We start from the raw sequence: 26,089 nt of genomic DNA on the forward strand, positions 1-26,089 counted from the left end.
ATAGCGACATATAAACCAACTATATATTATGGTATATACACTACCAGCAAAAAGTTTGTAATCACTACGGAATTTCCAAGAAACAGGATATGTAGTTGAAAGAAAATAATACAGTTGAATGCCTTCATAGTGCTCGATATAGGTTTATAATTTGTTAACAAAACGTACGATTAAACAAAGTCTTACGTTTTGTATGTGATTCTTGTTTTTTTTTTTATTAAGAAATTAATATTTTTCTTCACAAAAAAATAACATGGAGTATTTTTCCATGCTTCTCGTAGAAATTGACAAAAATGTTATTAATAAAAAAAATTCATTCTAAGCATTGTCTTAAAATGAATATATAAATTAGCCTAAGAGCATTATAAATGTTATAAGAAAATGTTAAATTTTCTTGAAAAATTTAATTCGGCTTGTTAATATTTAATATAAAAATTTGATATAAAAATTGTTTTGATATAAAAATTAATTGGTATATTTGATTTTGATGAAAATTGGCAAATGATTTGAAGCTTTTGTCTGGTATGGTATAACCTATAGTAGGTATGCACACCCTCTTTCATCTCCTGCTGTGTGTATGCTCTCGTCGTCCTTTGGATAGTCACGAGACGTAGGCGTTGTATCCTTAATTATATCTACACAGCCGAGGGATGGAAACCCAAAAGGCGACCGCAGGTTCGCGCCTTCTGAAGGATAACGATCCTTCGTACTTAAAAGGTGTTCTACTCTGCGGTTTAAAGACCGACCTTTCGCAGTTACAAATTGTTTCCTTTTTACTTATCTACTTTAATTTAATTTCTATATTTAATATTTTCTATTTAATATTTATTAACACATATATATATATATATACACGATAAATAAATAGAAATGAATATTTAACACAATGTGAACATTGTAACCATAATACGAAAGCGTAGATTTTTTTCTGATTCAACGAATTTCAAATAAAATATTATTCCAAGTTTAGATCTTCCGAAAATTCGCTACTCCCTCCTTCATCGTCGGGGCGTGGTTCCCCTCTTCTGTTTCTTCTTGCCTACAAATCAAGCTCAAAGCTCGTGGAGCTTTAAGCTCGCAATTTCGTGAATTTCCGGGGAAAGCGAGCAACGCGATCGAACGGCTCTCTATGAGAAAGATCGATTCCGGATATGAAAGGAAATTTTATTAGGAAGCAACTCGTGATAGATGTGACGTTTCTCTTTTACCCCCAACAAAAAACAAAATTCTAAATCAAATATCGTTGAATTGTGAAATCTATTGTTTTGTTGTAGTAACCAATCGAAACGGTTTTTCGTGCATGAAAAATATTGTTTAATAATTTTTATCAATAAAGAATATCGTCAAAAGAAAAGTACCCTTTCCTGGTTCCGTTTTGTCTTTATCCTTACAAAGACGCGATTAAGTATGATTTAAGAAAATAAATGTTATAAGAAGAAAACGTCGTTGGAATAAAAGTCAAATGAGTATCCTTACCTTGACGGTTTCCTGAGGCGTGTACCTCGCAGGGCGTTGCACTTGGGCCTGAACCTGCAGGCTCATCGCTATTTCATAACTGCAGTACGGAATACCCTGCCAAAAATAAAACAAACTCTATATCAATTTTAGATACGAATTTGATTTAAAATAAACATCAGATAGAAATAAAAAAAAAAGATAAAAGAAAAAATTATTTCCCAATTCTTCGTCTCTCAAATGTCATTAATTATTTGATAATTATTATTTTTCTTATATATTAAATCGAATCGAATAAATATTTGTTTTCTTTTTTTATAAATGTTTCGCACGAATACGCAGTTAAATGAATTCGTATCAATTTAATCCGATAAACGAGAAGAAAATATAGAAAAAAAAAAGAAAACAAAAACCAAGAAAAAGGAGAAAAATCAAGAAGGGCGATAGTTTTAACTCGGTTCGAAATAAAACCGAGCCTGGAACAAAAATCGGAGAGTCGCAAAAAGGGATAGAGAGGGGACGCCCTGCTGGATCGAGCCGAGCTGAGTCGGTGCGTCGGTGGTCTGCTTGTCAATACGAACAAGTACGTGACTCAGGTACCAAATAACGAACAGTTCGTCCTATCGAAGAACGAGTATTCTCGTTCCATTTCTCGAAGTTTTCACTCTATCTCGTTCTATCATTCAATTTTCTTGTATTTTTGTTTTATTTTATCGATCATGGTCCACCAACATTTTTCTATATAAAATTTTCAACAACGTTTATAGTCTAACACGTTCTACTAACATTGATGATTCTATTCGTATCGTAAATCAAAAGTAAACTAACTAATATTTAGAACAATCTGAGTTATTACTCGTCGAGCAAATTTTTAATGAGAAAAATCAGATTAAGTATATACTTTTTGTTAATTACTTTTTCTCTCCGTAACAGAGTAGATAGTAAACTTTTGCTGGATAGTTTATGAAATTTTAAACAATGTGAGATACATGAGTCAATTCTCAGGGCAAAAGTCTAATTACTGACTTTTGACTGAACTTTAAACGAAATGGGGAAACAAAACAAAATGAACTTACAGAAGTGAATTAAATGTCAAGAAAAAAAAGAGAAGAGAATCGATAGATTCGTAATGATTAGAAAAAAATGAGCTCAATTATTCGTGTTTCGCGAGTAACAAGGAGATGGTAGAGAAAGCAAAGCGCATCGAGGGTAGAAAACGCGAAAGGTATAAAGGAGTAAAGGAGATGGAAAAGGGCGACTCTCGGTATAGGGAAGCTAATCGAGCGAAAAGCATAATTAATCACGACAAATTCGTCCTGATTAATAACGAACGCGTTATCCACGCTGCCGAGACATATAAACAACCTTAACGACCACCGAAAATTACTTTCTACCATTCGACGAACGTTTTTAATATTCCTATCGAGAACAAATATTTTTAACAACTTTCAAAGTATTTACAAACAGTACGAAAATATAAAATAATCAATTTTAGGTTTTAGAAAAAACTGCACACACACTTATTGACCAACTTGATAAATAATATCAATAATAATTGATATAATATAGAGAAAAGAAAAGAGAAGAAATATTTTTCTTTTAAAATCGATTTCGATCAGAAAAACTCTCGATGGAGAGTTCGAAAGAAGAATTGGAAATCATGATCGAGACCAATAGATTCCCGATTGTGGTGTAAAGGGATGAGGAATGAGCTATGTACTGACTCCCATATCGTCTAATGAGCCCGAACGGCCGTTCGCAGTTAGGGTAACTCGTCCGTTCTGTGACTCCCATGATACAACACTACCACCCCCATCCCCTCCTCCCAGTTCTGGACATTTTCACCGTGAAATCCGCTGTTAGAGCTGTTGAACCTGCCATGAAGGAGTGCGCTGTTCGTTACTGTACGTCAGAGCTCATTCTCATATTTTAATGTACTCTACGTTCGCCCACCGAAAGCTATGAATTACACGTTACCGAGCTCGCGCATTACGTCGTCATAACATAAATTAATCCTGCGTTATGCCGCGTACGACAAATTGCGATATCGTCAACCTAACGTTATTACTTTTAATTTAGGCAATCTATTTAAATCGATTGTTCGTTAAAACGAACGAATAAATAATATTGAATTGTCTAGAAAGTTTTGTAATACAAACTTTGTACCGAGTTATATGCTTAATGCATTAGATATATATATATTTTGTTTTTATAATAAACGGAACAAACTTTCCAAACAACCCAATAAATCAGACCAAGTAAAGTCCTATTATGTGTTCTTCTATATTAAAAAGAATCGACTAACAGATTCATGCAATTTTTATTAAAATATTTAATGAAAAATCTGTCGACAAGACCCTTTACCCTTTTTTTTTCTAACTTTTATTTTTTATCGTTAGTGCACATTTGGATTTCCAATCTCCGGAAGCGAAATGATAATCCTGTGTGGCAGCTGCTATGCGATAAGAACTAGAAATAACAAACGGCCTTTAAAATAAGAAAGTTAGAAATGTCAAAGTCTTTGACAACGGTTCTCTGTGGTACGCATCGATACGAATCCTTCCGTTTATACAATAGAAGACGAGGGTTCGTGTTTTACGAGTAATCGAGAAGTTCGATGTTATCTTTGTAGCTCGATGACGAACACCGGAAGTATCGTTTTAATCAACATATCCGAGAATCGTTCGTTTTGGCACGCTACCGAATTTTAACATCGTTTTTCATGCAAACGCGACGAAAATTCGACGAGAAATAATTCACCAATCATTTATCTTCATCTCGAAAGAAATAATAATTCGAGCAAAAAAAAATCTTTTCTAGGGTCCCTTTAAGAAAAAAAAAAAAAAAGAAAAAAAGAAAAAGCAAAACCTCTTCGAGATATATCGACACGTCGCGACGTTTGCACAGTACGTCAGGATTATCTTAGCGATCGCGAGGCGAGTTAAAAAAAGGGCAGAGAAAAATTATTTGCACGGACTATTAAAACGTATAAGCTCTCAACGGGGAGAGGGGTTATGCGCGAACGCGCGCGCGCACACACGTTTGGAGAGATAATTCCGAGAGGAAAAATCGTGGATGGAAACGCGTGTTAATTTTGTGCGATAAAACGAAGTTGAAAAGAGGAGTACGAGTAAGAAGGAGAAGAAGGAAGAGAAGGAGGGGGGGAGGAGGAGGAGGAGGGATAAAGAGGCCAACGGAGATGGGAAAGGGTAGAAGAGGGAAAGGAAGAGGAAGGGTGAGAGGAGTAAAAGAGAAAGAATGAAAGAGAAAGAGAGAGAGAGAGAGTGAGTGAGTGAGTGAGTGAGTGAGTGAGAGAGGTGGAAGAGGCACCATAAGGTCTGGAAGACCCCTTACGTTATCGATCTGTCCCTAGCTCGGCGATACGGCGCGGTACGCACTATACCACACCATGCACCCCCATGGCGCATTCTATATTGTTCTCGCTCGGTCGTGCGCTCGTGTACTCTTGTACATATCGCGCTTGGTACCTACACCTTCTCACATTCACCTCCACGATCATATACTTGTATATCTAGCTTATATTAAGCGTTCACACAGGGCCGACCCCGGTGTACGTTTACTCGTTGCGTTCCACTGTCGTTTCCGTCATGGTGTGTAAGTGCACGCACAACCGATCCACCCTGGTTCCCGCTCCCCCGCAAACCCTTCCGCATAACCCTTTATCACATACGTTATGCAAGCCGCCACCTCACACCTGCCCTCGACGACACCATCAACGGCATGGGACAACGTGTCTCTCACCTTCCGCTTCTAACTCACGTGGGAGTCTTTGATTTTATATCGTATTGTTACGTTTTTTCCTATTCTTTTCCAACGAGTCAATTGACCTCGATCGATCTCAATTCGGATCTTTAACCTAAACGAATTTCTCATTCTTTCTCTGTTTCTATAATTAAAAAAAGGAATAAAATCGAATATATTCTTGTTTGAAAATATATTTTTTTCGTTGAAGTATTATGCGTAAGTTTTTGATAGAGTATTTTGGAATAAAGAGAGAAAAAAACATCGTTGAAAATTATATTTCATATTATTACATACTGTATAGGTACAATTATATATTATATAATATCATCCCGACTCTTAATCAGTTTTCGTATGATATATATAATTTGTATCCGTGGGTTTAAAAGAGATTAATCAATGAGCAGGAGACGTCGAGTAGCCGAAATAAAAACTAAAAAACATCTCGTATACTAACGAACCGGCTCTGCGTTTTATCGTCGCGTCAAAGCGAGCGAAAAGAATCGTTCTTGACTTTCATCGAACGAGATTAAAGGCCATTTCCGTAAAGGCTATACACTCTGGAAGCACTCGTAACTCGAATTCCACCCCTTCGAACATATGGTATTCCACTTTTCATACGGTCGTACTACTCGAGAGAAGTAGTAGTAGTAATAGGGAGAAGGAGAGGAGAAAACAGGGTGGAGGTGGTGGTGATGGTGGTGGTGGTGGTAGTGGTGGTCGAAGAAGGGAGAGATAGATTTAGAAGAGAAAGGAAAGACGAAAGGTAAATACATGGAAGGAAAGACTACCAAAGATCATATCTATATGAAAGACGTAAGAGAAGGGATAGGTGGGTTGTAGGGTGGCACGTTCGTGAGAAAGATTAATATCTCTATCGTACAAGTTCAGCGAAGCAAGTCATTTATCTACCTACGTAACGCACAACACGCCCTTCTTAGCCTTCTACTACCACCTTCGACTTTGTCAAACCTTAACAGAACTCACTCGTTCATATTTTTTCTTTCTTTCTTTCTTTCTTCGTTCCTTTTCTTCTTTCCTCTCTTTTTTCGAAAGGTTTATTTAGAACAAAGCTATTAAATTGTCCGGTAATCGTAATAGCGCTAAACGAGTAATTTACTTAAGGAAAATAAACCGAGATGTTATTTTCATGATATCACCACTTCCGATCAATCTACCATTACACCTTGAGCCAAGGATGGACAACTTTTTCTCTACTACGTATCGCACGCACACCATCCTCGCGTCATCAATCAATCCATTCCTTCGCTACTTAATTGTAAAGTGAACTACCGCTTCACGCAACTTGTTACAAAAACAAATGTTGTGCATCTCGGGAGGTAAAACATATTACCGAAAGAAACAAATAAAACAAAGAATTGTATATATGCGACTTAGGAACCACCATTTATACACCCCTGTCTGAAATGATTAACGATCAGTCTGACTAAATGTGATCAGATAATTGCTTTTTGTTTCGAATTAGTCTTCGCGTATTCGAAAAAAGGAGATGACACAAATTCCTTTCGTGATTGATCTAATTAAAACTCGATTGTGAAAGTAAAACAATGACGAATGGAAGAAGGCAAATAAAAAAGAATTTATTTATAGGCGCCGCTGTAGTTGTTGTTGTTGTTGTTGTTGTTGTTGTTGTTGTTGTTACGGAAAACGACAACCTAGGGTCAACGTAAACGCTTGTCTTACGACGATATACGATTAAACGCACATGGGGTGAGTAAATTAAACCTATCTCTATCTTGTCTAGGCCTTTTGTAGTCCGTTCTCGTTACGATTATGTCGCAGAACACGCGATGTCTCAAAGAACTGTTTGTTCCACGAGAATCCCTTTTCACCCCTTTCCTCTTGTAAACCTTCTACGCTTGTAAGAGAGAACTCCTTACGTTTCGTCTTGAGTGAAATACTGCTTTCAAGGATATCGCTATTTTCCAGATGTGTACGCGTTTCGATCTTTAAATACCTTTCCTACAACACGTAAATGCCGATAATTATAGCAGTGGTAGTGACATATATACAAATATTTGTTTAATTTAATTTATAATTTATTTTATATCAAAAATGTGTAACCCTTTGCATTTCAAACAATTTGGTTATACGCTGATAGTCAACCAACGCCTGTATAATATAACTGGGCTTAGAAGAGCAAATAGTTAATATCAAAAATAATATAAATTCAATTTGTAAATATATATTCACATAGTCCACCGTCATAATTACCACCCTATATACTATATTATAATAATTACATCTTTATAGTGTAGTTTTATTTAAGAAATTGCATAAAACTTAAAAAAATACTAAAATGAGAACGTTATAATCTTAAATTTTATGTTTAGGTGCGTTATTACATATAAATATGTAATTATTACAATATATGTATATATAAACGCGTATATATACAACTCTAATGTAAATCAAATTAAATCATTGCCAGACTGCAAAATGTATGATTATTTGTACTAATTAAATATTTCATTTCCTCATTAATTATAGTAAGTTATTACTGTTATAATTTAATTGAAACTTTAGAGAATTCGAATGTACAGCAATTGTAAAAAGAAAAAGAAATAAACAAATGACCGACAAATATACATAATATGTAAGTATTTATGTACATTCGATCTCATATACGTTCACCTATATACGTCAAATGGCAGAAAAATGTTTGAACGTCTGTTACTCGTTCTCTATACGTGTCTTTCTTTTTCCGTTTATACCAACGCAACGATGAAAAAACAAACAAGCAAGAACGTAAACTGTAGTAAGAGATGTTCTTCCAGACGTGGGTCATTAATAACGACTTTTAGTTGACTTTTAGTTGTACGATAGCGAAGGCCACCAACGAAGGACTCTTTCTCTCTCTTCTTTCTCTTTCTTGCCTTTTTTTTCTCTCCCTATCTATCTTTTTGATATGATTTAAAAGCAAAGGCTCGACCAAAAGATTCAAGTACGTTGACCTTAAGAAAAGACCGAAGGTGACTCGATGATCTCAAGCAAACGGATCTTTTTCTTTAACTTCTTCTTTACTCCTTCTTCCTTATCACGTTCCTTTTCCACTAAGTAAGTCCAAGTAAGCTAAATGATAGCGTAAAAATACTCGGCTATACGATGACACACGCATGCATTCGTACTTACGTCTTTATTACTTTATGTCCACCATAAACTCTCTTAATCCTACTGTCTTATGTACCTGGGAAATACGTTCAACGTTAAACGTATGCATGTGTGGTATCGTATCGGACAGTGAAAGGACCAAAGAAAGTAAGTAGTTTGTGTTTATGTAACTCCGAAAGTACCAATAATATTCTCCTCGAAATCATACTCATCATCTTGACACTTATTGGCTCGTTCATATCGTTCTACTGTACAATGATGGAACTTTATGAAAATGATCCGTGAAATAAACGATGAAAAAAAGAAAGAATATTTTTATTTCTGTTAATTTATATTTTTAATATATTCTATATATCAGGATTTCTCTCTCAAACTTTTCCACTTGGCAACCCCTTTTAAGCGAGAAAATATTTTCAAAATTCTCAGTACAGATTCTATATTATTATATTCTTTTTTTTATTATTATAAACTCATAGACACGGAATGTGTTAGTTTGGCTATAATTTTACAAGTAACACTTTGAGAAAACCTGTTCTAAACTAAAAATTCTTCTTTCTTAATATTATTGATAAATTGAGTATATAATATTATACTTATTGTAGAAATTCGATATAGTGTTCGCGTGTTTCGATAAAGACCCTCCAAAAATTTAATCGGATAATGATAGACTTGGTTGGGTTAATAGGGTTCATTCATTTTCGAATGGAAGGAAGGAAGGTCGATATTAACGCGGAAAAAGGAAGAAAAATAGAAATAGATCACGCGAGATAGCAAATAGTTATTCTTTTTTTGTGCTTTTATTGGGAAGATATATGGACACTCGCGCGAGCTAGCCTCGTGTTATTTATATCAGCATCAATTTGTCAACGCGAGACGGTAGTAACGTTACCATGCCTATTCAAGGGATTTAATCGAAACGAAGAGAGCGGTCGAACATTAAACTACCATGGGGAACGTTGAAATGTGCGAATTCGCGACAATATGAAGGTCGCGTTAGATATACTACGTACTGACCCTTCCTGAAAAAGAGCTGGGGACACGTATTTGCATAAATATAAAGAGAGTATATTTGTCTTTTATCTCCTTCTTCTTTTTTTTTTATTATATTTTATCTTTCATCATCATTAGAACGCGAACCACAAAATTACTAATCCCCATTTGCAAACATGAAAAACGCATCGCGTTTTTTTTTTTTTTAATGTTCCTTTTTTTGTGTTCCATGTATTCCATAGACGAGTGCAAGTATAAACTCGGAAACGAAGGAAAGGAAAGATACGAAGCAATCTTCGTGTTTACATTTTGAAGAACGTGTAAAAACAAGCCGCTTGGCATCTGCCTAAATCCAAGTGATTCAACAAGGCACGACACGCGCCTGGTTTTACGGAAATATTTGGAGTATTTGAAATATATTCCATGCAACTTCGTGATCAAAGATTATAATCGCCAATGCGTTTTTATTTGTTTAATAATTTATCATTCTTCGATTTTGTTACGTAGAAGATAAACCTAAAATCTATTATTTTTTTATTATTTTTTATCGGGTATGCACATCAATTTGGTTTGATCGTTTGAAGCTAAAATTAAACTTTTTTTAGATATATCTTGAATAAATACATTAATTCTACCTTTAGTATCTGAATAATCTGAATTATCTTATACTAATTTAAAAAATAAAAAAGAAAAGATGTTTCACTTCTAATTGGCGTGCCGTATTATACGCTCAATGTTTTTTTGTTCATACATTATTTTTATTTATTATACAATATAATACAACATCGATACAAATGCCTGATATTCGTGCAAAAATAAAAAAAGAAATTAAATTAATTTTTAATTTAATGCATTGAATGCACAATCAAAAATAAATATATTTATTTACACGAATGAATGGGCACAAGTACATACTCAAGTAAGTATATATATATATACTTATACTGTCATTTTTCCAAGTAATATTACCAAACGATATCCCACTTCTCTCGATAAAAGTTTACCAAATTTGGTCAGATTCGACCAGCTCTCGGATGTTGAATAAAATTGAGATAATATATATATATATATATATCGAGAAGGAGAGTTTAAAGGTGCGTCAAGCATAAAATATTTTTTTTTTGTTACAAAGAAAATAAATATTATTTTCTCCTTTTAATCGAACGAACAGTAACGTGTGTTTCGTAACCGCATACTCAATTTAAATTATGACACATAGAGATACGATTTCCACCATGATTTCCGCCATCTTTCTCAACATTTTTCTTGCGAATTCAAGGATCGTTCAGGGTGAAAAAAAATCAATGTGCATTTACGAAAAAAAGGAATAGACGACAAATGGTCAAGACTTTAATAATGCGATTACTTCGATAACGTAAAAGTATATTGTTTTAATACGAAATTCTGAGAAGTTAAAAAAATTGTTAAAAGTCAACAACAATAAAAAAGAAAAAAAAAGAAGTTATATGAACAGTATGTGTGACAAATTATAATTACATGATTATGTAAAACATAAGATTGGGAAATATTTGCACATATTTTACGCATATTCATTTCATTATGCATAACGAATGTCACGATGAATAATTACGTTTTCGAATTTCGTATATTAGTAAATGTATAAATTATACGAGAGGGAAAAGTTTTTGAAACGATCCGTCTAGTTTTAAGCGCGGATTCTCATTCGCAACACGTGTAAAACACGTGATAATTCGTGTTTGAATTATAGATCGGCAAATGGCCAAAATGTAGTGAATCCTCGTAATACCACAATCGCCAAATTATAAGCTCAAAAATTTATACGTACAGTTCGAGCGATCGTTGCATTTATCCACAAAAAAAAATAGAAAAAAGTCTAATCAAACAATAATTATACTTTACCTGATAGGAGAGATCGACACCAGATAAACGATGTCGATAAATCTCGTTAAATCTTCTCTTCTTTTTTAACAGCCAAACTTTGATATGCGTCGATTTCTTTTGATAGATCACCGACCCGCGTTGAATGCCATGATGTATCTAAATACGTAATCCTCGTACGCGGCCGTTTATTTCCATAATATTGCGATATGTATATTAATATAAATGTATTCAATTCTTCTCTCTCATTATTACCGATAACTACACAACGAGAAGTGGCACTTTCACACACATTGCTGTCATCGAAACGTCGTCGTAAAAAAAAAATGATAATACGTGATATAATCGACGAGTAATGATCAAAGTGAAAAAAGAATCTGAAGGAAAAGTGTGTATAAGACAGACAAATAAAAATAAAAATGAAAAGAAATCAGATTAGAGAGAGGGAAGAAAACAGGAAAGAAAAAAAAAAGAAAGAGGAAAGCAAGAAAAAAAAAGGTAAAGAGAGAGAAAGTAAATATCTAACCTCACGGTAACAGAACGGACCAACTGTTAACGATTGATAATAGAGAAAATACAAGTTGTAAACTATAGTTATTAAATAATACTTTGTTGTAATACATCCTCGAGGACAGCATCAACATCGGTGGTCGCGAAGTATCGTACACACTGTCCGTACGCATACCGTATACGCGCGCGGCCACGCTCGCACTCCCACTGCCACGCACCGGCGTAAATACTTACCTTCTAGCGCAGAGAATTATCCTACGTAGCGGCCGGAGAGGGGAAGGAACCAAAAAGGGTGGGGAGACTTTTTTCACGCGATTGATGTAACTGACGAAGAAAACAAAAATTTATATAATATGTATACATATTTTTTCTTCATTGCTAAATATAAACGTTAATACATATAATTAGACATATATATATATAAACAAGTATAATATGATATAAATATGAAATATAATAATATATAATATTAATAGAATATAAATATAAATGTAAATATGAATATATATATTTAGACATAAATATATAAATTTACAAAAAAAATATATATATGTGTATGTATGTACGTATAAATATATATTGATGAGTATTCTTTTCCTAATTCATTTATAATGTAAACATTTTTCATGAATAGTACGTAATGAAAAAGTTACTTATTATCAAGAAAAGAAATTTAGTGTTTTGAATGCATTATTGCATGTTGTAATATTGAAATGTTAATATTATTTAACTATTTGTACTTTATAATACGTTTGATTCAAGATAAAATAAGAATATTATACTTATGTATTACATATATATATATATTAGTAACAAATTTTAGTTTTTGTAGTGTATTTTACCAAAGCTGTTCATAACAGCAGAGTGGCGCAGTGGAAGCGTGCTGGGCCCATAACCCAGAGGTCCGTGGATCGAAACCACGCTCTGCTAGAAACTTTATTTTTTTATATTTTATTTTTTTTGTTAGTTTTTCATAGAATTTTGACATATAAGTTTCAATTGGTTTAATTGATGAGTTAAATCTCATAAATACATATATATTTGTTTTTTAATTTTTGACTGTAAAAAATATACTCCATCATAATAAAATAAAGTTATTTTACTTTATTATTAAAAATTAAATAACTCATTTATTTTATAATTTGATATTACATCTTATACTTTTCTTTTTAATTCAAAGAAACGTAGTTCAATTTACAATTAGATGAAAAAAAGATATACAAAACTTTTTAAATTATCGACCTAACAATTTAGCATTTATCATATGTACGAATTTGTAGTTTGTATTATTGACAATCGATAAAACAGTTTTCTATGTAACACATTTACAGTTATTAACAACAGTTGATAATTCGATATTAAAAACTGATAATATTTTTATTCTTGAATATTCAAAATCTATATAAAGAAACAATTTTATGAAGAATAATATTATAATTCGATAAATTTAATCATTTTTCAGATATTCTCAAAAATATATTATGCACCGTTGTCCTTAAAAGTTTGCATTACCCTTAGAAAAAGGTAAAAAATACAATATTTTGAATTCAATGACCCCTTCTAAAGGAAGGAGGATTAAGTTAGACTATTTGTAAATGAAATGTACTTGAAATATTAAAATTTTCTTTCTTGTTTTCGTGATAAAATGTAAGGAACTTAATATCCTACATAAATGCTCCGATAACCTATAGCAGTTTATTCTTTGTAACAGGGGTCATCATTGATACAGTTGAGGCATTTTTTTTTCTTTTTCTAACTATAGAATATACGTAAATATCATTAGAACTATTATACAATCATAGGAAATACCGAAAGTTCGAATAATCATTCAGGTTATAAGAATTCTATTTGTTTTACTCGATAAAACACTATTATACTATAAAAATATAATATTTATACTTAAAGAAAAGAAAATGAAATTGGAAAGATGTTTTAACAATTAAACAATAAAAAATGTTTAAATAATTAAACAAAATTCTTCAGATTTCTTGCATGATATTTCTTGATGATCATACGTTAGAAAATGAGATTAAATATGGATAAGGTAGGGACAAGGAACGAACGAACGAACGAATGAACGAGTTCAGAATCGGAAGAACAAAAGTCCTTCTGAAAGGAGACACAAAAAGAAACTGCAAAACATCGTCGACCAGTAGAGAGAGTAAAACAGAGAGAAAAAGAAAGAGAGAGAGAGAGATCGGCGCGAGTGCTAATCAACATCGGTCGAACGCTCCTAAGCCTCCCCGTTTTAGTTCAGAAGGGTTAACAAGAAGAGCTAAAACGAATATTCGTGCTTTTAGTCGAACCTCAGTACGTTAACGTTCGCCGACAACGTTAGTTCGTTCGTTCATTCGTTCGTTCGTTCGTTTGTTGATTGGCTTCGTCAATATCTATATTGTTTAATCGCGAATATATATATAACTTCAATGGCACTAATTAAATTCAAAGAATAAATGGTATCATCTAAGTTGGAAAAAGTGTAAACAAGAAGTGGAAAAATCATTGTCAATTACGATGTTTAAATCTCTTCTATACGTTATACTCGTCCATCTACTGACAACTATTCATCCCTGTCAAAGTACCAACACCGTTAATCGGTAAATATCTACTCGAATTTTATTCTGTAATTTATTTTATTTTAAAAATTTTCCTTTTTTTCTAATCAAACCAGACGGGCGACTTAATCTCGTATTTTAATATTGGAAATTTTTTAACGAGAGAATATCTAAGAATTAAATAATACAAATTGTTATTAACATAACGTAAGTTATAATTACTATTATTACAGAGGATATGTATTCACGGCACCGAAAATATTCTTAGCCGGGGAGACAGAAAGCGGATGTTTGTCTCTGCACAATTTAGAACCACCGGCAAAAATATTTCTCGAACTATTGTCCCCAACGTCCGCTCCAGAAGAAGAGATATTAACGAGCACTGATACTGTCATAAAGTCTGGCAAGTACAATAACTTTAAAGCATGTTTAGACAAAAGTTAAATAGGGAAGAAAAATTAACGACTAAAAAATAGGTAACGACTCAAGTTTTGATTGAACGTTATTTTCTGTTAAAAAGAAATACATATTTGTAGTTTTCTTAAATAGGAACGTTTCATTCATAACAACGTACGCGTACTTAAATATGTTTTTTATCTGTGAATCAATTGAAAATATTTGAACGTTGACCTTTTCTTACGAGAGAGAGAGAGAGAGAGATTGAAAATTTTTATAATATAGAAATATTTCTATTATCTTTAGATTATATTTAGACCGAAAGTTATCAATCACGCTTAAAATAACTGAGACCTATTTTTAATACGATTAATATTTGTATTAAATTTGTTTCTACTGTTTCTCTTACACACATAAAGCATACACACACATAACCCACAGACACGCACATACACATAGAAATGTCTTTTCTCCCCTCTTCAGTTACCTCTATCTTTCTATATGTCACGTAAGGCTCTTTAAACAAATTGTAAATTGAAATTGTCGTCGCTTCCTGCGAGGGAGCTGAATTGGCTAAGTCCCTTGTTGGAGGGGAAATAATCAATCTTTAAATCACATGGGAAACCCATCGGCATTGTTATCGCGCAAAATATATGAATAATATTAGTATCGAACTTTTGAATGTTATCAAAGTTAATTCTAATGATCGATAATATAAAGTACAAATATAGGTCCGATCTATAGTATGTAACTGGGAATGATATTAATAGAAAAATATCTAAATGATCGTGTGTGTGTGTATCCTGCATTTACATCGTCTCTCGATTAATTTGTTCACTTTAGTCAAGCGATTATCTTCCTCGTATATGTATATATGTGCATACGCCTCGTGCAAACGTAATTGCAGAAATAATAATTAATTGAATTATCACGCGCATTTGAGTCATCGGTCTTTATAGCGAATATGGTCGAATAAGCAATATCTAATATATTCCTGATGGGGTTCTTTTAAACATACGTCAATGGGCAAGAGAATTGTCATTTGAATAATTTAGAACACTTCTATTCCAAATCCAACAACATATAACTTAACGCATGATTGTCCGTTAATGATCAATTTATGAAATAGGCGTGGAAACATGTTTGGAGTTAATGGTGCCATCAACCAAATACTCAACTGCGAGACTTAAATTGAGAATGAAATTCGACAAGCATCCTGATTATTCTGTTATTGCCGATAAAGAAGTTTACATTGAACACGATTCTATAATAACGTTCCTTGAAACTGATAAACCTGTTTATAAACCAGGACAAGATGTGAACATTAGAATTCTTATGCTCAAACACGATTTGAAGGCTTGGAGAAAAAGAGTAAGTCAAATGATAATCAGTCGATATCATTTTCATTGTTTATATTTATGATAGAGAAAAAAATGTCATATCTGATATTTTTATACAGATTCCAAAAATATGGATCGAAAATCCGTCAGAGATAAGAGTAGCGCAATGGACAAACATGACTATGGAGAATGGGATGCTTCAATTGAAATTTTCTTTAACACCCGAAGCGAGTCCGGTAAGACGATATTAATTTCATTTGAAACGTTCTAAATATTAATTTAAATATATTTTTTTGTTAAATTTAGGGTAAATGGACAATAAAAGTTGAAAAAAAGAAATCGCAACCACAATTAATTCATACGACGGTATTCGAAGTTAAAAAATACGTATTGCCAAGATTCCAAGTAAAGATAAAGTCACCAAGATATATACTTGCAGATGCAGAAAACGTTACGTGGAATATTTGTGCAAAGTAATTTGAAGATTCTTCATAGAATTTCTTAGCACGAAATAGCATTTCATTTATCATTGTTGTATACCAATATGGTTGATGATTCATAAAACTCACTGTTTCAAAGAGTTATTCGCAACTCTATTGATAATAATACATTGTTTATCTTGAAAGCTACAAAAGTTTAAACTACAATAAATTTTGAAAAGTGATTTTAAATCATAAATCACATAAGCATGCGCATTAAAAATGGATAACTCATTGCGTAAATGATCCTAAACGAATACTACTTTTAATCATATGATAATGTCCATAATAGGTACAGCTATGGGAAACCAGTAAAAGGTACCTTATTCTTGAAATTGACTCCACAAACTCCAAGCTGGAGGCGAAAGTTAAATTTACCTGAAATACATTATGAAACTGAAGTACGTAAACTTATCGATTAATAAGATATTTCGAATCACATGTTGTTGATAATATAAGCATATACAGAAAATAAGAAATTCTTACAGACATGGATAATCGGATCAATTGGAATCGAATCTCGTGCGATAAGTAATTCATTTGTTACAGCTCGATTCGCCAGATGGTTGTACCGAATTTGCACTTTCCAGTGCGGTTCTTGGATTAGCTAATTGGAAAGTAGCACCAAATAACATCGCTTTGATAGCAAACTTCACGGAAGCTGGTACCGGTATTTCAGAAAACACTATCAGTCGAACGGTAGTCGTGCACCAAGTGCTTAAATTGGAATTTGCACCGTACACGCCGAAATATTTCAAATTGGGTCTACCTTATCACGGAAAGGTGACTACACTAAATTATTATCGTTCATATAAATATACGTAAATATATATATATTTATATTTGATTGATTGAAATATATTTCGTTTAGTTAGCAGTTATGTATAATAATTTATCTTAAATTTAAATTATTATTTATATTAATTATATTAAGTATTTAATATTATAGTTACGTGTTCTTCGTCAAGACAATGTTCCTGCTGCAAATGAAAATATTCAGCTTTGTTTGAGAATCCGTGGAAAAGATGAGTGGCTTCGATCGGCAGTGGAATGTCGTCATTTTTCATCCGCGGCAGACGGTTTTGTTGATTTCGTAGTTCCACCGCCACAGAAGCATATCGTTTTAATGAGTTTCGTAGCAACCGGTGTTGATTATCCTACAAAATATTATTCCCCGGACAAACGTTGGAGGGTAAACAAAGATCTACTTTTTTACATGTCCATAAAACAACGCATTGAGTATTTATAACATGATTTATGTATATAACATTAATCATAGATTTTTATGGATCAACCTTCAGCATACAATGATGTATTTCCTTGGTATTCACCATCCCATAGTTATTTGGCTGTTGCTGGAGGATATCAGCCAATCGTTTGCGGTGAAAAATATTCATTCAATGTTATGTACACGGTACCAGTTACTTATAACAATAATGAATCGATTTCATTCCATTATTCTATTAATTCGAAAGGAGATCTTTTAATATATGGTCATGTCAAGCACAGACCAACACGCGACACAGTTTTAAATTATACAGATTTCCGCAACTTATTAGGACCTGTAGAATCAGGTACTAATAAAACGAACCAAAACACTATCGTACACCGGTGAGATTATACACGTTCATATATTTAATATAATATTTAAAAAGAAAAGAAAAAGAAATACACAACAAATTATTTATTTCTTATCAGGTTTCCTCTGAGCGTGAAAATTACGCCAAGTATGGCACCAGTTTCTGAATTACTTTTATATTACGTCAGATCGGACGGTGAAACTGTAGCCACGAGTTATACCATAGAAGTTGGCCATTGTTTCGAAAATAAAGTTAAAACGGCATGGCACACGGATGCTCAAAGTCCTGGCACAACTACACAGTATCACATAGAAGCTGCCCCATGGTCTCTCTGTGGAATTTCTGCTGTCGATAAATCAACTATCTTTTTAGCTGGATCGAAATCAAATTTGATAGATCCCATTCAAACTTTCAATCAACTTAAAAGATTCCATCCCGATCCAGAAAATAAGTCTATGTGGTACTGGGCTAATTGTAAAGGTATGTAAGGCTCCAGTTTATGTATTTGTTCATCTTAAAGATGCTACGAAAGAATGGGAATTCTGAGTATTTGATTAACTAATATTTTACTTGTAAGAATATTGCATACAAAATGCAGGAATCACTTGGGTTATCGAATCCCAATCCAATCAGAGTCCATTTTTCTTTAACTAATGTTGTATCATTAAAAATGAATTTTCATTATTTGCCGAAATAGTACAGAGAGAGCAAGGCAACAAAGAAGTCGCTCATTTACCTTTTCCTGCAATTGATGTACCATTTTGGAATTTGAGAAGAAGTAGAAGACATCCCATTGATACTGTTGCACCGGATGATGTTAGTTACGTAGATGCATCGCAGGCCTTCAGTGTAAATATTACATTTAAAATGATTATGCATGTTTTCAGATATCACTTTGATTATAATTCATTATTTTTCGCAGGATTTCGGTGTAATAGTGATGAGCGATTTAAACATAGAAACTAAGCCTTGTCCAAAATTTTACTTCAATTTAAGGCAACCCGAAATTCAATTATACGGTTTCGGTCGTTCTAATTTCGAAGAACCTGGTAATATGTCATATAAATTCATTTCATTTTTTATTTTTAAAAATAGAAAAACTATTAAGAAAAATGTGTATACATTTGTTCGTATATGTATTATTTATCTTGACAGGTTTAATGATGAAAAATGAAATGAAAACAATGCCTATGGCATATCCGTTGCTCAATTTCCCAGCTGCAGCGACGGAAATGGGTGCGGAATTGGCATACGTTGATCAATCACCTGATCTCGTTACTACTCTTAGATCATATTTTCCAGAAACGTGGTTATGGGAATTAGTGCCAACTGGGTATAAATTTAAACAAATTATTAAAATATTTCGAGAAATGATGATGCTATTATATCAAATCAATTATGTGAATTTAATTATTTTTTAACAGAAAAGAAGGAAAATTAACAATAGAACGGACTCTTCCTCATACGATTACTGATTGGGTTGGACACACAGTCTGCATTTCACACGTTCATGGGCTTGGAATTGCACCACCGACTACTATCACTACTTTCCAACCCTTCTTTCTTGATTACAGTTTACCTTACAGCGTCAAACGCGGTGAAATGTTACGTATGAAGGTTTCACTCTTCAATTATATGCAACATAGTTTACCAGTAAGTATAACTTAATTATGATTTAAAAATATATATATGCATGTGATAACGTATTTCAGTTTGATGATTGAAACGACATTTTTCTTCAGGTTAAAATTCAATTGGAAGATGCAACGGGATTAGATCTACATTTGTCTAATCCTATCGCTTCGTTCTGTGTAAACCCAAGAGACAGTGTAGTTCATGAATATATTTTAAGACCTCGAGTTCTCGGAGATATTAATATCACCGTATCTGCAACTATCGATGCTAATTATCCCGAATCATGTGGTCCAGACACTTTGGTATTCACTCGGTATATTAAAAATGCATTTTTCTAATAATCATTAAAATATAATTGTTCTTTTCTTTAATCAATGAAATTAATTAATGTATTTTTGTAAATAATTTTGAAGTGATACCATCGTGAAGCCAATCCTTGTACTACCAGAAGGTTTTCCAGTCGAAATCACAAAATCAGCGTTCATGTGTCCGAAAGATTTTAGTGACGATTCGAAGATCGTTTGGAATTTAGATTTACCCAAAGATTTGATACCTGACAGTGCGAAGGCTCATGTAACCTTGATAGGGGATATTTTAGGACCGGTATTAGAAAATTTAGACAAACTCGTTAAACTTCCAAAGGGATGTGGTGAACAAAATATGATTCTCTTCGTTCCAAATATTCACGTAATTGGTTACATGGATGCCAATGGCATGGACAACCCAGAACTTCGAACTAAAGCTATTAAAAACATGGAAAAGGGTATTTTACTTATACATCTTGAAAATAAGAAAACTTATTTTCTTTAGATTAAATATTGAATGAAATTCATTATTATAGGATACCAACGTGAGCTAAATTACAAACACCCAGATGGTTCTTATTCGGCATTTGGTCCCGAATTTTCAGAAAGTGGAAGTTCAATATGGTTAACTGCTTTCATAGTCAAATCTTTTGCCCAAGCTCGCAGTTTGATTTATATCGATGAACGTGATTTGAAGATATCTGTTAAATGGATCATGAGTAAACAATTAGAAAATGGATGTTTCCCTATAATAGGAACTGTTTTTCACAAACAAATGAAGGTAAAAAAAAGGGATATAATTATTTAGATATATTTGTTAAATTATATTTATATCTGTATATTCGATTATAGGGAGGTTTGCAAGAAGACGATAGTTCGGCAGCACTAACAGCTTACATTCTCATATCACTACTGGAATCTGGTGTTTTTTTGACAGCTTCGCTCATCAATAATGCTCTTTATTGTCTAGAAGCTCTGACCGACGTTTACGACAGTCCTTACACAGCTGCTTTGTCGACGTATGCTTTAGCATTGCTAGAACATCCCAAAGCGAATGGAAGTATGGCGTCATTGATGAATCGTGCTACTCGTAACAATGTATGAAAATATTATACGAAAAATCATAAATTGGGTTGTCTAGAAAATTCATTTCAATTTAGTAATAACAAAAAAGAAAAAAAAACTTTCCGAGCAATCCAATACAACAATGTTTATCATACATCATACATAGAAATATTATTATTATTATTTTATATTGTAGGATTTACTTTGGTGGGAAGACAAAACTAAACCATCAATAGGATTAAGTATCGAAATGACAGCTTATGCTGTACTCTCTCTCGTTAAATTAGGCGGGGAAAAAAATATGGTAGATGCTTTGAAAGCAGTTCGCTGGATGTGTAAACAACGAAACGCTGAAGGCGGTTTTACGTCTACGCAAGATACTGTTCTTGGCTTGGAAGCACTTGCAAAATATGCTTTAGCTATGTCTACCAATTCCACGGATTTATCGGTTCTCGTTACCGCGAGTGAAGTTGATCATGTTTATAGAATGAATAATGACAATCGAGTTGTTCTCATTCGGATTCAATTACCTACTTTACCGACAATAATAGAAATTTTTGCCGAAGGTGAAGGATGCGTTTTGGTGCAGGTAAACGATTTTTAAACGATTTTAAACGATTGACAAGAACAATCATTAATAAGATTTTGTTTGTACATTTTAGAACAATTTGGTATACAATGTAGCTAAAGTGACAGGTTCTGAAGCATTTGATCTTTCGGTATCTGCTACTTCGGCTATTTTTGTGGATGAATGTTCGATGCAAAGAATTACGGTTTGTGCTCGATATAAAATGGCAGACGAAGAAAGTAACATGGCATTACTTGAAATAGGAATGATCAGCGGATACGTTCCAGATCGATCGAGCTTGCATTCGTTGTTAGAGGTTCCAAGTACAAGTAAATTAACACAATTTATTTTTGTATTTTTCAAATTGAAAAATGCTTATATATGTGATCATGAAAATATTTATATTGCAGAGGTGAAACGTTTCGAGGATGACCACAATATTGTCACTATATATTTCGATAAATTAATTGGACAAAAAACATGTATATCATTTAATGTTATGAGGGAGAACATTGTCGACAGACTCGAGCCTGCTAATGTTAAGTTATACGATTATTATCAGCAAGAATTAATGGTATCAAGTGTAAGTATTATACTTAACGGAATTAACAATATAAAAATATTTTTGTTTTTTAATTTAATTGAAATTATAAACAATTCTTTTGTAGAGTTATAATTTTGCTGCAACGTGCAGTAGCGCTGATATAAACGAAGGAACTAAGATACCAGATCCAATGCCAGTTGTAACAGAAGCTACTATAGCGTTTCTAGAACATAACAAACATACTAGCGTAGAACAAAATAAGACTTTGGAAAAATCATCGAAAAGTTTTGGAAAAGAAAGTGGAAATATGAAAAACAAGGTAACCAATCGTAATAAAATGGAATTGAAAAATTTATTATCGGTAAAGGCGGTAGATTCGAATGAAAAGGAGCACGATACGGTAAGCTTCAAAAAACATAATGAAAAGAATAAAACCGACGATGGGAAAATTGTCAAAGTGAAATCAAATATATTGGCAATCGAAAATGTTGATCCAAAAACAATTACAACTAAAACAGATCCGGTGATAAAGAATCCAAATTTGAGTAACAAATCCACCGACACTTCAATCAGTGAGTAAAATTAATAGTAATCGTAAAAATTTATGATGTCATTCTGTTTAAAAATCAATAGAAAAAAAAGAAAATTCGCATTGAATAATACGATTCTTACTTTATTTTGTCAGCTTCGCAGGTGGATACCGGAAGTGGTCAAACGCCAGATGATTCAGAAATGAACTCAACTCCTATCGTCGATGAAATTTTTGACAATCCATCCTTTGTTTCCATTGATCATGAGCTTGACACACCGGAAGGAATCGAAGGTCCAGTGCTTGTTTATGTGAGACCAAGTATAACTAATCTTCAAGAGAATGCATCGTTCGATGAAATTGATAATAAAACAAATGACAAGATTGATATTGTCGAATCTACAACACCTATACAAAGGGATCGCAAAATGGATGATCAATTAAATTCTTCAGGTACGTATTTGTTTCTACAGGTTGTTACAAAAGTTCCAAAACGAAAAAATATTTTAAAAAAATAAAAAAAGATTTTACCCCCTGGAATACCCCGCATAAAATATATACAAACAAAAATATTGAATAAATACAATAAAGTTTGTAAAATTTTAGATTCAACCAATGCAAACCAATCTTGCCCTGTATGCAGTAACGAATTACCAGATAACTTAAATGACATCTATTGTTCGGCAAGTAGCGCTGTAAAAGTGGCAATTAGACGTCTACGGAAAGCAAGATTATTATTGGATCTTAATCCAATTGGTGATGTTAAACGACTTCGTTCCACCATCGAACTTATCTTAAATCCAATATGTTCTTGTCCACCATTGGATAATCGTAAGTAGATAAACATGACAATTCCACATTTTATAATGCAATCAATTAATTAAAAAATTCTGATATATATATATTGACGATAAAATATATGTTACAGCTGGAAGTTTTGGATTATTGTTATCTTCTAAAAGCGATGAATTTGTAACATTAAAAGATCATGGGAAACAAATTTTTAATAATTTTATGTCTATCTATAATATACCGATCACCAATGGTATACCTCCAATATTAATAGAAGCTAAATTGCATTGCTCTAAAAAAGACAAAAATGAACGTGACCATGATAGACCGGTCGGTGGTTGATATGCGTATAGTACAGAATAAATATCACACAATGTATAAATAACAATCGAAAATTGCGACGTACTTTCATTTCAATATTTCACTCACAATCAGAGAGAAATTCATATTGAATTAATACGTGAGATTATAAACTTCGGAGATAATGTACAAAACATTTAATGATAAATTTAGATATTAACTAACGAAAATAAATTTTTTAATCATACGAGTAAAAAATATGCACAGGGTATTATAAGTAGTATCGCATAATACGTATACGTTACTCTTAATTCCAACATTTTCTACAAAAAGAAACACTAGTTCATTTTAAATTCATTCACTTATCACATTGAATCTTATTTTTAATAATAATACAAAAATTGGTGATTGTAATATTATACTGTATAATTTTCTACAAATCCTGTAAGTTGTAAATAAAAGAACAATAAATAAAAAAAATACAAATATATTAAAAATAGTGTCTCCAATCTTAAACCTTTTGGTTTATAATAATGTGTAAAACATACGTTATTCATAGAGAATTAATTATATCATTGTATGTAATAAATCCAATACTTCATTCGAATTTTTAATTGCATGGCAGCAAATTTGAAGAACGTGCATTTATATATTACATCGATCATTGATAAAGTAAAAATTTTCATTACCGATAAAATTTATCGGATCTATTCTACTGACTATCGGTATGAAAAAAATTTACTTTATCGATTAGATAGTAAACAGGAATCATCAACTACTTACTACTACTAATTGTAATTTACACGATTACATTTTAAAAGTCAATTAGAAATACAAATTTAATAATCAGTCATAGGTGCGTTAGCGACAAAAGAAATAATTAAATACTGTTTTAGTTTATTTATTGTTCTTGTAGGTTTACTATTGTAATAATTATTACAAATTAACAATCACCTTCGAATTTTTTACTACATCAAACAGTATTTTGTTACAATGGATGAACGGTTATTAACTACTAATTAATAGAACATTTGATATTATAGCGTATATTTGGCATTTAACGCTGGGTAAGATGAATACATTTCGTTGTTGAACAGAAATATCGCGGAGAACGTTTGATCGTCTCTCCGAATATTATGTCACATATTCTCTTGAATTCATTTTTAAACACCAGCATTAAAGACCACTTTTATCGTGAAATCTCTGGAGTAGTATTACTATTTGCTCTTGCTGTATAATCATTTTACAGTATATTATAATGCATTTATTAAATAAATAAATATGTATATATTATTGCCCACTATCGACATCGACTAACATCGACGCTAATCGCTTGAGGAATGAAAGGAACGTGTCAATGTTCTAAATTGGCAGTAATATTTCACACGCGCATCCCCATAGGAAAAATCCACGGATACGAGCACAACTTTACAAGCAGTTTATATTTTATATGAGACGAAAATACAATATAAAAAAACTGTCTTATTACAAATAAAAATAAAAATAAAAATCTAAAAAAATAAAAATAAAAATCTAAAAAAATAAAAATAAAAATAAAAATCTAAAAAAAATAAAAATAAAAACCAAAATCTAAAAATAAAAACAAAATCAAATATATTGTGGTTCTTTGTCTTTTTTTTCTTTCTTTCTTTCTTTAAATATGCAGACATTATTTGCAATATTGAAAACATTTTCTATTTTTTTTCTTTTATATTACTTTTTGCAACGCGCGAATTAAAATAAAATACCGTTATAGTTTTCATATTAAAGTTATAATGACTTATATCCAATTCATTGATAAATTCTACACAGATATAACTATTCATTCTTTGAACATTATATAAAAAAAAAGCATAGTTAATACTTATACCACTTTTACTTTTTTTACGTTACAAACGACAGTATTAACACGGCGAACAATACATTTTTTAAAATACTCACTCTACCTCCACAAAAAATAAATTCTAAAAAAGATAACAAAAAGAAATTATTTAAAAATACACCTATCTTTCTTATTCTCTGTGCGTTTTATAGAAAAATAAAATATTCTATTAAATTAAGTAATTAAATGATTTACTTAATATCAAAGAAACCAAGTGGAATCCCGATTATAAAAATTTATGATACGTGAAGAATGAACTTACAATAGATGAAATATGCACGTGTAATATACGGGAACGTAAAAAATCATTACTCGTTAAAATAGTATGGTAAAAAGAACAAAAAAAGCGCAAGAAGCTTGACCGATTGTAAAAATCGATCCTATCATAGCTATTAACTATATTATTTGTA

At 32.2% G+C, this 26,089-nt stretch overlaps 2 protein-coding genes and 1 non-coding gene across 3 annotated transcripts in view; 2 read left to right on the plus strand and 1 right to left on the minus strand.

The window, feature by feature from the left end:
• Window positions 1-11,841, minus strand: part of LOC122522066 (protein sickie) — a 96,144-nt gene extending 84,303 nt beyond the window's left edge. Inside the window, exons 1-3 of the mRNA XM_043642863.1 lie at window positions 11,726-11,841; window positions 11,221-11,495; window positions 1,477-1,572 (exon numbers count right to left, since the gene is read on the minus strand). Coding sequence (XP_043498798.1) covers window positions 1,477-1,542 — 66 coding nt within the window. The 5' untranslated portion in view covers window positions 1,543-1,572; window positions 11,221-11,495; window positions 11,726-11,841. The remainder of the gene's footprint in view (window positions 1-1,476; window positions 1,573-11,220; window positions 11,496-11,725) is intronic.
• Window positions 11,842-12,567: 726 nt separating this feature from the next.
• Trnam-cau lies at window positions 12,568-12,639 on the plus strand. The gene has a single exon. It is a non-coding gene; the product is annotated as a tRNA-Met (tRNA).
• Window positions 12,640-13,971: 1,332 nt separating this feature from the next.
• Window positions 13,972-24,294, plus strand: LOC122521884 (alpha-2-macroglobulin-like protein 1). Its single transcript, XM_043642614.1, has 25 exons — window positions 13,972-14,306; window positions 14,498-14,667; window positions 15,790-16,031; window positions 16,120-16,236; window positions 16,307-16,473; window positions 16,772-16,880; window positions 17,029-17,262; window positions 17,429-17,671; window positions 17,759-18,090; window positions 18,178-18,539; window positions 18,757-18,908; window positions 18,982-19,108; window positions 19,215-19,392; window positions 19,484-19,712; window positions 19,802-20,007; window positions 20,108-20,457; window positions 20,536-20,780; window positions 20,852-21,097; window positions 21,261-21,653; window positions 21,727-21,961; window positions 22,043-22,215; window positions 22,301-22,748; window positions 22,862-23,158; window positions 23,312-23,536; window positions 23,634-24,294. The coding sequence occupies exons 1-25, from the start codon at window positions 14,224-14,226 to the stop codon at window positions 23,837-23,839; spliced, it is 5,769 nt and encodes a 1,922-aa protein (XP_043498549.1). The 5' UTR covers window positions 13,972-14,223; the 3' UTR covers window positions 23,840-24,294.
• The last annotated feature ends 1,795 nt before the right edge of the window (window positions 24,295-26,089 follow it).

Source organism: Polistes fuscatus, unplaced genomic scaffold, assembly GCF_010416935.1.
Source record: "Polistes fuscatus isolate 324 unplaced genomic scaffold, CU_Pfus_HIC Scaffold5, whole genome shotgun sequence".
NCBI classification, from domain to species: Eukaryota; Metazoa; Arthropoda; class Insecta; order Hymenoptera; family Vespidae; genus Polistes; species Polistes fuscatus.